This window comes from Tenrec ecaudatus, chromosome 9 (genome assembly GCF_050624435.1).
Source record: "Tenrec ecaudatus isolate mTenEca1 chromosome 9, mTenEca1.hap1, whole genome shotgun sequence".
In the NCBI taxonomy this organism is placed as follows: Eukaryota; Metazoa; Chordata; class Mammalia; order Afrosoricida; family Tenrecidae; genus Tenrec; species Tenrec ecaudatus.
In genome coordinates, this window is record NC_134538.1 from 159368571 (window position 1) to 159380812 (window position 12242).

The 12242-nt window shown below is 58.1% G+C and overlaps 1 protein-coding gene across 1 annotated transcript; it reads left to right on the plus strand.

Moving 5' to 3' along the window:
• The first annotated feature begins 5399 nt into the window (after nucleotides 1-5399).
• EPHB6 (EPH receptor B6) lies at nucleotides 5400-12112 on the plus strand. Its single transcript, XM_075557765.1, has 16 exons — nucleotides 5400-5549; nucleotides 5771-5835; nucleotides 6062-6806; nucleotides 7402-7557; nucleotides 7797-8144; nucleotides 8412-8536; nucleotides 8640-8802; nucleotides 9087-9201; nucleotides 9385-9437; nucleotides 9521-9640; nucleotides 9724-9971; nucleotides 10118-10291; nucleotides 10587-10736; nucleotides 10921-11114; nucleotides 11248-11403; nucleotides 11478-12112. Exons 1-16 carry the CDS (start codon nucleotides 5471-5473, stop codon nucleotides 11584-11586), a joined length of 3000 nt encoding a protein of 999 aa, XP_075413880.1. The 5' UTR covers nucleotides 5400-5470; the 3' UTR covers nucleotides 11587-12112.
• The last annotated feature ends 130 nt before the right edge of the window (nucleotides 12113-12242 follow it).

The following is a 12242-nucleotide window of genomic DNA, read 5'->3' on the forward strand; positions in this document are numbered from 1 at the left end:
CATCTCCTGCATGCCTGTGGGGCAGAGTCAGACAGATGGCCCCTCCAGCTCTCTAGAGCAGGGGTTGGCACATTTTCCAGATGGAAGAGCCAATCCTGCCCCTCACAACAATTTTAAAATGATTCCAGAGCCATATGTATATATATATATATATATATATATATATAACAAATGAAATCACCCTGGTCTGAATGTTTGCCATTTTACTAAGTCAGAGGCACAGGGACACCTCAAAAGGTTGGTAGATGGCTCCCACACTGGCTGAGCGCTGGGCTACACCGTGATCTTTACAGGTGCAGATCACCTGTATGTCCCTGCAAAGGTGCTTCACAGGTTCATGCCACAGCCCTTCTGGCCAGGGAGCCAGCCCAACAAAAATAAACAAACCAACAAACAAAGCCTCACTGCCATGGAGTTAATTCTGCCCCAGAGTGACCTGGTGGGACAGACAAGAACTGCCCCTTTGGGTTTCTGAGACTTCAGCTCTTTACAGGTTCAGACAGCCTCGACTTTCCCCTTCACAGTGACTGGTTGGTTTGAACCACTGGCCACGTGGTTACCAGCATAGTACATAGCCCATGACGCCAGCAGGACTCCCTAAGAAGCCACACAATGCCATTTTTGTCACCCAAGGCTGTCTAACCAGTCCCATTTTCTGAGCTATCCTTTTTCCATCCGCATTCCCACTGTGGCTGGTGCTTCTCATCGTTTAAACCTTCGGAGCACCTGCGACCAAAGGTTCTCATGATTGTGCTCCATCCTTGGCTCTTCCCCTGCAGGGGTGGGGGGTGGGGGTGCTTTCATTTGCGGTCCTGCCCACTGACCCATCCCAAGTCCTGAGCTGCTGCAGGCAGGGCCGCTCAGGCAGGCATGAGGGAGGGGAGCAGGGCCAGGCCTGGCAGGCGTCCCTCTCCCGGCCTGCTCCTCTGGACCATATCAGAGGGATGCTCTGCCCACCCCTGCTCTGAAAATCAGCTTCCAAGTCCTGCTCGTTTGTATTCTAGGCAAGGACTGCAGCCTTGATCTTGTCACTGAAGTGCCTGCCTTTGAAACCTGCTTTAAAGGAACCTGCAGTCGATGAGTTGGCTGACAGCAATCCTTTCCAGATCTTAATAAAGTTTTTCTCCTTCTTTATTTTTATTCTTGTGATAGAGATGTTCTCAGATTGCATATATCTATATATAGATATCGTATGTATGTGCCTATATGTACAGACACACATTTAAAGTTTGTGGAACATTTCCATGATCCTTTAATTCCATTTTTCCATGAACTTTTAAAAAGCATGGGTATGTGTATGTGTGCATTCCCATGTTTGTATATGTTTCTATTGATGTATTAGAGAACAAGAGAGATAGGAGAGACTTAAATGAATCTAGGAATCAATTTGGGATGTTGGGTAAGCCAGAACTGACCTAACTTCTTAGTCTGGCTCAGTAACAGCTTTTGTTGTTGTTTTTTCTGACTTCCCAATTTCCCGGTCTGAGTGTAAAACAGCTCTTTTTCAAATATCCAAAGAAGCTGCCTGGGTCCACGCAAGCCCCCAGCCTGTTCTCTGCTGTGGATTTCTTTATTCTCAGTACTATCTCCTGAGTTTGCCCCTGTGCTAATCCGCAGGCAGTGCCTCCATCGGATTGGTCCTTTTCTGGGTAGCCAAGCCGCTCAAACACTTTCCCTCATTGCGTCTGCTCTTTCCTGGCTCTGGAGGCTGGCCAGCTTCCTGTTGGCATGAAGCTGCACGCCCAAGGGAAACCACAAGTGGCCATGCTCCCTGCATGCTGGGTCCTCAGAGCGGGCTGCTCGGCACCGCTCACCCTCTCAGATGCCTCCTATCCTGCAGCCCCCGGTCTTGGCAGTCCGTGTCTTACCCTGCCTTGCAGTCTCGCAAGCAAGCAGATTCACGGAGGTGTTACTAAAGCGCGTATCCCTCCTGCTCTGGGGGCGTATGTAGGTCTTGTTCTCCGGGAAGCGTCCACAGTTCCTCATTCTTCTGAAGAGGAGAGACAGGCTTGAGGAACATCAGCGGCTTTCACCCAATGGCCCCTCTTGTGTGGCGAGCTTTCTGCAGGCACTGTCCGCTCTAGACACCAGTGTTCGCATTACGCCCCTGCACAGAGCCAGAGCCACTCCACCCCCCTGGGCCAGTGTGCCTCCCATGAAGATATCCAGAGGCAGACAGGTCTTCCTACGATTTGAGTTACTTCTGGATCTCCCCTGAGGGGGACCCTGTGACCCAGGGGTGGAGCACTCGCCTGGCCGCTGGTCCCAGCCCACCAGCGACTCCTTGGGAGAAAGGCTGGAGGTCTGCTTCCATCAAGGCTTTGGAAACCCACAGGGGCAGTTCTAGTCTACTCCGGGTGTGCTGTGAGTCACATTAGAGCAACTCTGGATACTAAACAGTTTTTAAGCCATTCAACAGGACTTGGTGCCAGGTTCCTGGGTGAGGAAAACCAACTGTCTATTAAGCCAAAGGTCGGCAGTTTGCACCCACCCAGCAGTGCTGAGAGAGAGAGGACTGGCTGCCTGCTCCCATGAAGCCCACAGGCAAGAAAACCCTGGACAGTGTTTCTTCTCGGTGGGCCGCAGGGGACACCTGAGCCAGCTGGTGTGTCTTCTGTGGAGTGTTTGATGCCCACGCCTGTGTCCTGGAAGTCACAAACTTGCTAAGCACTGGATGTCAACATAGCATACTTCTTTGCTTCATGATCTCCCTAGAAAACAACCCCAACCCCCAAAAGCTAGTTGCATGGAGTTTCCAAAAACCTGTGTGTTGCTATTGTGAGGTGAGGTTAGGAGTTGGTTCTGACTCACAGTGGCCCGATGGACACCAGAAGGAAACACCGACCCCCGGGCCCCGCCCGCCATCCTCACAGCCCTTGCTCTGTTTGAGCCCATTCTTGCAGGCACTGTGTCAATCCATCTGCACGGGGGGGGGGGGGGTCTGCTTCTCTTTCACCGGCCGGCCCTCCACTTTACGGATCTTGGTGCGCCTCTCCAGGGATTGGCCCCTCCTGACAACACGTCCTCACTACATGAGAGGGAGCCTCCCTCCTCCCTTCTGAGGAGCATTCTGACTGGGCTTCCTCAAGACAGATAAGTATGCTCAAACTAGAAAGAGCAAACTCGTGCCATGGGGTCTGTTCTCACGCATAGTGACCCACCCAGGACAGAGTGGAACTGCCAGGGTTCCAGAGACTGTAACTTTTATGAGAGGAGAAAACCTCATGTCTCCCCCATGGAAGGGCTGGCATTGGCAAACCTTTGACCTTGAGGTTAGCAGCCAGTGCGTGACCTACTGGGCCCCCAGGGCTTCTTGATTTGGGTGTTAGCAGGCATCAAATGATGTTTGTCATATTTATCAAGGATCAACACAGCTCCATAGCTTGAGCTCCTTCGCACTGAGACAGGTATGTTCAGTCCTACCCGGGGACACAGGCCATATGTTCTAGGAAGAGCAGGCTCCAACTTCCCTTCCCATGGCTTTATGCCCCTGCCTTCCCCTGTCCCTCCAGCAGCCAGGGCTGTGGGTGCCTGCTTTCTCCCCAGCAGAAGTGAAGGTCCCACTGCCTGTGGTAACAGAACCTAGGGACTCGGGCCACTCCCATTCCCCCCACTTGATTCTTGGACCCAGGGATCTTGCCTATGGAGAAACAGCACCGAATGTAGAATGCTGGCTTAGAACATAAGCAGCTTCCGGGAGAGCATTGCCTCAACCCAGCAAGGTATTGCCACCCAGCTGGTGCAACCATGACATCCTTAGAAGGTCATGCTATGGTTTTATCTAGCCAGCTGTTTCAGGATGGGAAACATTGCCAGGCCAGCGAGTTCTTTGAGCATTGCCGCACTTCGTTTGCTGTGAAATGACTCTCTTGACCTGAGGAAATGCTGTGTGGGATGCCGCGTTAGTGGGGAAGGCGTTGCATGAGTCCGTGGGTGGTAGTTTTGCCAGCAGCATTGGGTGCAGGGAAGGAAAAGCTCTATCCAGCGTGTCTGTCTCAGTAAGATCAACATGCTTCCCTTTCCATGACAGAAGGCTTCCTAAGGCATTGTGCCACCATGCAGCTGGCTAATCGTCCCAAGGAATGGGTCCATACAGGGGACTCTGTTGGCCTCTGTTGCTGGCAGGGTGGGCACTCAGCATTGGCAGTAGCCAAGTTTACCTTGGTGAATAGAAGTCCATACTGCTGGACCCATGGGTAACTCCCACCTTGGCCATCATGGTCACTTTGCGTATGAGCCCATTGGGCAGTGACAAGAGTGACTTAGGAAAGAAGATGACTGGTTTCCACAGAATGTATCATCTGATTTGCTTGATAGTTGGTAAAGCCCTTCTCTGCCAAGATTAGCCTATGGGGAACATTCACAGGGGATACAAATATCTTCAGGTGTGGTCGATTCAGAGAGTTCTAGCCACATGTCTCTTTCCCATAATTGTCACCAAATATCCCATCATAGTCCTTCCGTGTTTCTGACGAGCCAGCCAGAACATTGGCCGCAGCCCATGAATCAGAATATAGACAGAATACACTTCTTGTTCTAAACAGCATGAACAACCAAGTACATGCTCATTGAAAAATTTCTGCTTCACCACTTGACTTCAGGAATGTTAGCACTGCCCTCTTCCAAGTGATAAGCCTCCAGGAATGATCTCTTCCTTGGTCATCTGATCATAAGCAACGCAACACAGGACTTAAGTGTAGAGTGGTAGAGGAAAGTCATGTGACAGGAGTGGAGGCCATGGGCATTTGGGCCACTTGCTCATTGCAATTACTTGTGTCTTCAGGTCCTTCCTCAAACCTGATCTCATACGTGCCACTTCCGGTTGATAATGGTGTGCTGCTGTGCACTCCCAACTGTATGGCTGATTCAGACATTACCAGCTCATTATGGGCAGTTCAGGTCACTTGGTGATGACTTGGTGGTCAATGGTTAAGTGATCAGTCGTTATTGAGGCCCAGCAACAGCCCCAAACTATTTTCCAATAGGAGAGTGTAAGAGAGAGAGCGATAGGTTAGGAGAAGATGAAAGGGGAGAGAAAGAGTTTCTGATTTATATTCAAGAAATGGCTCATGCAGTTGTGGAGATCTGTGGGTCAGGCATCGGGCTGGAGCCTTCTCTTGACTCATATGGTTCACAAATTTCAAATCAGCCAGCTGGTCAGGCAACAGGCTGCTGGCTCACATCTTGGGACCCAGAGGTCAGGTGGTGGTGAGTCTGCTGAAGGACAGAAAGTGATTGCTCTGCCCAAATCCGCACATTCTGAGCATTGGCTGCAGACCACACCCCCAAGGAAGCCGCCTGACCTCAGACCACAGATGAAGGATCCTAGGTAACACTGACCAGAAACCATTGCCCATCTCCTGTGTCTTCCCAGGAGGCCAGCGTGGGCTGCCCCAGCTTGGCAGAGGCAGCAACCCCACCTGGGAGCAGGTGGTGGGTAGGATGGTGGTGAGAGCCCTGAAGATGCCCCATGGCTCCTGAGGCCGCGTCGGGCATGGTGTGCCGTTTCTGGGTCCTAGCCCTGGTGTCCTCGGCTGTGGCCTTAGAAGGTGAGAGGGAGGGGTGGGCAGAGAGGAGTAGAGATAGCAAAAGATGGGAGTGGGAGGGGGACCAGGCCTGCCTTAGGTATTTCAGGGAGGTCCCAGCAAGTGGAAGAAGTCCTAACAGCCTGATGAATGGAGGGTCAGGGAGGCTTAGTCTTTGCACTGTTGGAGGTCACATGGGGTGGCCCTGCTGCCTGGCCACCATGGGTCTGTTTCTCTCTGGGCAGAGGTATTGCTGGACACCACCGGGGAGACCTCCGAGATCGGCTGGCTCACCTACCCTCCAGGTGGGGTGAGTGTTGCCCCTTGGCTCCTCTCATTTGCCCCCAAAATCAGAGTGGCGATGATGGGGTGCGACCCCTCTCTCAGGACGAACAGGATATGTCCTCACCATGCTGACTTGTGATCAGCCTCCTGCCCCTTCCACCTCCCACCCCCACCCAACCAGCCCTTCACCTACCCACCTGCAAAGCTCTCCCAGGCCCCACAAGATACGTGCTTCTTCCTGCCCCCTGCAGTGGGATGAGGTGAGCGTCCTAGACGACCAGCGGCGCCTGACCCGCACCTTCGAGGCCTGCCACGTGGCACGGTCCGACGGCTCCGTGCAGGACAACTGGCTGCAGACCCACTACGTGCAGCGGCATGGCGCACACCGGGCTCATATCCGCCTGCACTTCTCTGTGCGCGCCTGTGCCAGTCTGGCGGTGGGCGGCGGCGCCTGCCGGGAGACCTTCACCCTCTACTACCGCCAGGCTGACGGCCCCGACAACCCTGACACCGCTGCATCCTGGCACCGCCAACACTGGACCAAAGTGGACACGATCGCAGCTGACGAGAGCTTCCCCGCGGCCGCTGCCTCCCCGAAGGGGGCCGAGGGGCCACGCGCGGGTCTGCATCTCAATGTCAAGGAACGCAGCTTCGGGCCGCTCACTCGCCCTGGCTTCTACGTGGCCTTTCAGGACACTGGCGCCTGCCTGGCCTTAGTGGCCATCCGGCTCTTCTCCTATGCCTGCCCTGCCACCCTCCGAGGGCTTGCCTCCTTTCCTGAGACTCAGGCCAGTGGGGCAGGGGGCGCCTCCTTGGTGGAGGCGGAGGGCATCTGTGTGGCTCATGCAGAACCTGAAGAGGATGGAGTTGGGGGCCAGACAGGGGGCAGCCCCCCCAGGCTGCATTGCAATGGAGAGGGCAAGTGGATGGTGGCCGTGGGCGGCTGCCGCTGCCAGCAAGGACACCAGCCAGCCCGCGGGGACAAGGCCTGCCAAGGTGAGACCCACCACCCTTCTGTTTCTGCAAGCTCACAGCTCCTGTCTGAACACCAATGGTCCCCTAAGAGGTCAGGCGCAAGCTGCTGTAGGAAAGGCCCATGTTCCCGGGGGTGGCGTGTTCTCCCAGTTTTATTTCTTGAGCTCACCTGCTTGCTCTCATTCGCTCTGAAATGTCTGGAGCCTTGTGGGTGCCAGGGCTGCAGGCCCAGAGAAGGGAGGGCAGTCGAAAGGAATAAATTGGGAGGGAGTGTCTTGGCATGGCAAATATGGGAAGGTGTGTAGGGGGTGTGGGGCCCAGTAGGGGTGCAGGAGACACCAGGCAAAGCTGTGAAGACAAGCCAGGACACCTGGCCGCCTGGGGCCTCGGCCTGCATGTAGACACCTCACTTTTTCCATGTGTGGAAATGCAATTCCTTGGCGGTGACATGGGTCTGTGCATGCGTGTGTAATCCCCATCCAGGGCCAGGAAACTAGGATTGGGCTGAGGGTTGGGGGAGAGGGGGAAGGCTCTGGGGCAGTCTGGGAAGTTTATGCAGGATAGTGGGGTTCGGTGGTGAAGGCATGCACATGATGCCTCACTGCCCCCCCTCCAGCTTGCCCTCCTGGATCCTATAAGGCCTCAGCTGGGACTGGACCCTGCTCTCGGTGCCCCGCCCACAGCCACGCGCCAGATCCCGCCGCCCCGGTGTGTCCCTGCCTCCCTGGCTTCTACAGAGCCAGCTCAGACCCCCCAGGTGCTCCCTGCACTGGTGAGCCCCACGCACCCCCGGGACCCAGGGGCGGGATGGAGCCCAGGAGTGGGGCTAGGAGGAACAGGGATTGGGTGTTTGCGGTGGGGATGGTGTCTGGGGGGGTGGTCCTATATCCTCCCCCTCCGGCCTTACCTCTCTATTGATACCTGCTATATGGCCTTACCCCGCTGCCCCACTGCCCGCTTTCCCCCCTCCCTCCCACAGTCGCCCAACCCGCGCCTCTCCCTGGCCCCCAGGCCCCCCGTCGGCGCCCCGCGAGCTCTGGTTCGAGGTGCAGGGCGCTGCACTGATGCTGCACTGGCGCCTGCCAAGGGAACTGGGCGGCCGCGGGGACTTGCTCTTCAACGTCGTGTGCAAGGAGTGCCCAGACCCCCGGGAGCCCGGTGGGGGCCCTTGTCGCCGCTGTAGAGACGAGGTATACTTCGACCCCCGCCAGAGGGGCCTTACCGAGAGCCGTGTGCTGGTGGGAGGCCTCCGGGCGCATGTACCCTACATCCTGGAGGTCCAGGCGGTCAACGGTGTGTCAGAGCTCAGCCCGGACCCTCCACCTGCTGCGGCTATCAACGTCAGCACCAGCCACGAAGGTGAGAGCAGGCTGCCCTACGTCCGGCCCACCACAGCCCCGCCCCTCCTACACCACCGCTCATCTGTGGCCCCTCCCTGCTGTCTCTTCTCATCACCCTGGGCCCCGCCCATATCCTGAGGCCCCACCTCCCAGTACCACCCTCTGCTCTAGAGGCCTCAGAGTACTGCCGGGGCCCCTCCCCTCTCCAAGGCCCCGCCCTCTGCTGGAGGTACCGCCCTCTGCACGTCCGTGTCTCGCACGACCCCTGACCTTGTGGCTGCCATAGTCCCCTCCGCAGTCCCCGTGGTGCACCAGGTCAGTCGTGCGTCCGACAGCATCACAGTGTCCTGGCCGCAGCCTGAGCACGCCAATGGGGACATCCTGGACTACCAGCTGCGCTACTATGACCAGGTGGGCGGAAGGCAAAAGGGTAGCCTGACCCCTCGCCCTGGGCTGCCACTGGGCAGTGAGCTGGGCCGAGGCGGAAGGGGCCGAGTGCTGACTTTTCCCCCAGGCTGAAGATGAGTCCCACTCCTTCACCCTGACCAGCGAGACCAACACGGCCACTGTGACCCGGCTGAGCCCTGGCCACATCTACGGGTTCCAGGTGCGCGCCCGCACTGTTGCAGGCCACGGCCCCTACGGTGGCAAAGCCTACTTCCAGACACTGCCCCTCGGTGAGCGGGTCTGGGGGTGCTAGGTGGGGGCGCTGGGTGAGGCAAGGAGGGGTTTGTGCTGAGAGGGCCTGGGGTTTAGGCGCAGATTGGCTCCCTTGTAGCTCACTTGTGGATCCCTGTGACCCCCACTTTGTGACTTGCTACACCTCCTGTGCTCCCCTATGCCTCCCTGTGACCCCCCTGTGGCTGACCTGTGCCCTGGACCCCCTATGGCTGACCCGTGATACCTCCTCTGTAACTCCCTGTGGCTGACCTGTGGCCCCCCTGTGCTGACCTCTCCTCAGGAGAACTGTCCACCCAGCTCCCCGAGAGGCTGTCTTTGGTGGTAGGCTCCATCTTGGGGGCCTTGGCCTTCCTCCTGATGGGGGCCATCGCTGTGCTGGTTCTCGTCTTCCGCAGGTGAGGCCTCTCAGGTCCCATCCTGCCCCCTGCCCCTGATCCCCAAAGATACCCCACCACAGTCCCTTCCTATCCCCAGCCCCCCAGCCATGTGGAGATAGAAGGGACCCAGCCTCCTCCTGCACAGGTAGCGGGCATGGTGAGTGGATGTCCCTCTAGACCAGAACTCTGCTCTGTCCCCAGGAAACGGCATGGAACAGGGTACATGGAGCGCCTGCAGCAGCCCAGTAGCCCAGGTGGGAGCATGGGGGCTAGGTGGCTCCTCCAGGCTGAGGATATCCAGTGCCCCCACCCCTCACACTGAGTCCCCTCCCCCCAGGACTCGGGGTGAAGTATTACATTGACCCCTCTGCCTATGAGGACCCCTGCCAGGCTGTACGGGAGCTTGCCCGAGAGGTGGACCCTGCATACATCAAGTTGGAGGAGGTCATTGGGGCAGGTATGGCAGGCCAGCAGGCCTGGGGTGGCCAGACCCTGTGGCATGGAGGACCCCAAGCGCCCCTCACTGACCCTGTTCTCTAGGCTCCTTTGGAGAGGTTCGCCGAGGCCGGCTGCAGCCCCGAGGCCGGCGGGAGCAGCCTGTGGCCATCCAGGCGCTGTGGGCCGGGGGTCCTGAGAGCCTGCAGACGGCCTTTCTGGGCCGGGCAGCGGTGCTGGGCCAGTTCCAGCACCCCAACATCTTGCGGCTTGAGGGCGTGGTCACCCGCAGCCTGCCACTCATGGTGCTGACGGAGCTCATGGAGCTGGGGCCCTTGGACAGCTTCCTCAGGGTTCGTGCGCTCCACCTGGAGGGGTGGGGTTTCACACTCCTGGCTGCCCCCAAATCCATGTGTTGTGCCTGTACCCCCCACCCCATGCTGACTTTGCCCTCTCCTCGTGATCGACTGCGTGGCAGTGAATGTGTTTGGTTTCCCAGCAACGAGAAGGCCAGTTCAGCAGCCTGCAGCTGGTGGCCATGCAGAGGGGCGTGGCGGCGGCCCTGCAGCACCTGGCCAGCTTCGGCTTTGTGCATCGAGCCTTGTCTGCTGGCAGCGTGCTGGTCAACAGCCACCTGGTGTGCAAGGTTGCCCGCCTTGGACACATGCCACAGGTGGGCATGGGTGTGTGTGTTTGCAGGAAGGAGGTGGGCCCCTCGTGGGGGCATGAGCATGCTGGAGGCAGGCCCCTCAAATGTGCAGGCCATGGGCCCCTGGATGTGAATTCTTAGTGTGAACCGAAGCTCACCCCACCCCTCCCCAGCATTGAGGACTCAAACAGATCGCTGGGGCCTTGCTTGGACAAGCTGGTCGGGTCACTCCCAGGAGTGTGAGGGAGGCACAGGATGGAGATTGGAGTCTTCATCCCATGGGCTCACAGCCCCTGTCACTAACCCTCTCGTCCCCCAGGGTCCAGGCTGCATGCTTCGCTGGGCAGCTCCCGAAGTTATCACACATGCAAAGCACACCACGTCCAGTGATGTCTGGAGCTTTGGGGTCGTGATGTGGGAGGTGATGAGCTACGGAGAACGGCCTTACTGGGACATGAGTGACCAGGAGGTGAGCCCCCCGCCACCACCATCACCCCCTGAAGATGCCAATTCTATGGCCCCACTCACCTTCCAAGACCCAGGGACTCTCCTGTCCATGTTATGTCCCTTTCTTGCTCCATCCTCCTCTGTCTGGTGGCCTCACTTCCTCTGCTAGCACTGCCTTCCCATGCACCCCCCCCCTCTGACCCCAGGTGCTAAGGGCCATAGAGCAGGAGTTCCGGCTGCCCCCACCCCCAGGCTGTCCTCCTGGGTTGCATCTGCTGATGCTCGACACGTGGCAGAAGGACCGCGCCCAGCGTCCCCACTTTGACCAGCTGGTGGCAGCCCTGGACAAGATGATCAGAAAGCCGGACACGCTGCAGGCTGGTGGAGGCCCCCAGGACAGGTCAGGAGCAGGGCTCTACAGCTTGGGGGATTGGGGGTAGTGGCTTGGGTTTGGAATCAGAAGAAAACAAAACAGATGAAGGGGCTGGCTAAGATGGGGAGGCAACCATGACCTGTCCCCCCTCTTCCCCAAGACCTTCCCAGGCCCTTCTGGACCCTGTGGCTCTGGACTTCCTGTCCCTGGACTCCCCACAGGCCTGGCTCTCGGCCATCGGGCTCGAATGCTACCAGGACAACTTCGCCAGGCAGGGGCTCTGCTCTTTCCGGGATGTGGCCCAGCTCAGCCTTGAGTAAGCAGGTGGGGCACCCTGGTGGGGAGGGTCGTGGGGCGTGTAGCCCCGGCCTCATGGAGCCCTCCCTTCAGGGACCTGCCCGCACTCGGTGTCACCCTGGCTGGCCACCAGAAGAAACTTCTGCACAACGTCCAGCTCCTGCAGCAGCACTTGCGGCCACCCGGCACGGTAGAAGTCTGAGGCCCAGGCCACATACCCAGCCTCCACAGCCCTCAGCAGGGACCAGAGACAGCCAGCCAGGTCCTGGTTGTAGCCTGGGAGGATGTAGCCTGCCTTGTGGACACTGCTCCCCTGATCCCCTCCCCCCCCCACACACACACACATTAAAGGGAGAAAAAGGGATTTCGCAAGTTGGCCGCATAGCGGTCTTAGTCTGCAAGGTGGCGAGGGGGTCTTCAAGGAGATGCCGAGCATGGGCAGCAGAGACACAGTGCAACAAGATGTAGAGGGGCTCAGGGCCAGACAAGAACAGAATGGACTTTATTGAAAGGGGGGAGGAGTTGCCCCCCGCCCTTCCTGCCTGGAACAGCACCTGTCTTCCTCAGACACAAGTCCACAGGCCAGTGCCCTGCAGTCTGCAGCACCACGGAAGGGCTGTCCCTCCCACTTACCACGCAGGGTGGGGGCTGGGCTCCACTGGCTGCTGCCCCTAAAGTGCTTCGCTGCCAGTGCAGCGGTCCCTTGGGAGGGGCTGGCAGCACACTGGCACCTTCCTTGGACCAGCCGTGTGGATGCATTCAGGCCCCCAAAGTGGTCCTCTGTGCCCCGAGCAGAGCCCCTGCTGGCCTGACTCGTGGGGTCTCCGAGTCCCTCTCGGGATCTCCACCTAGTCCCCT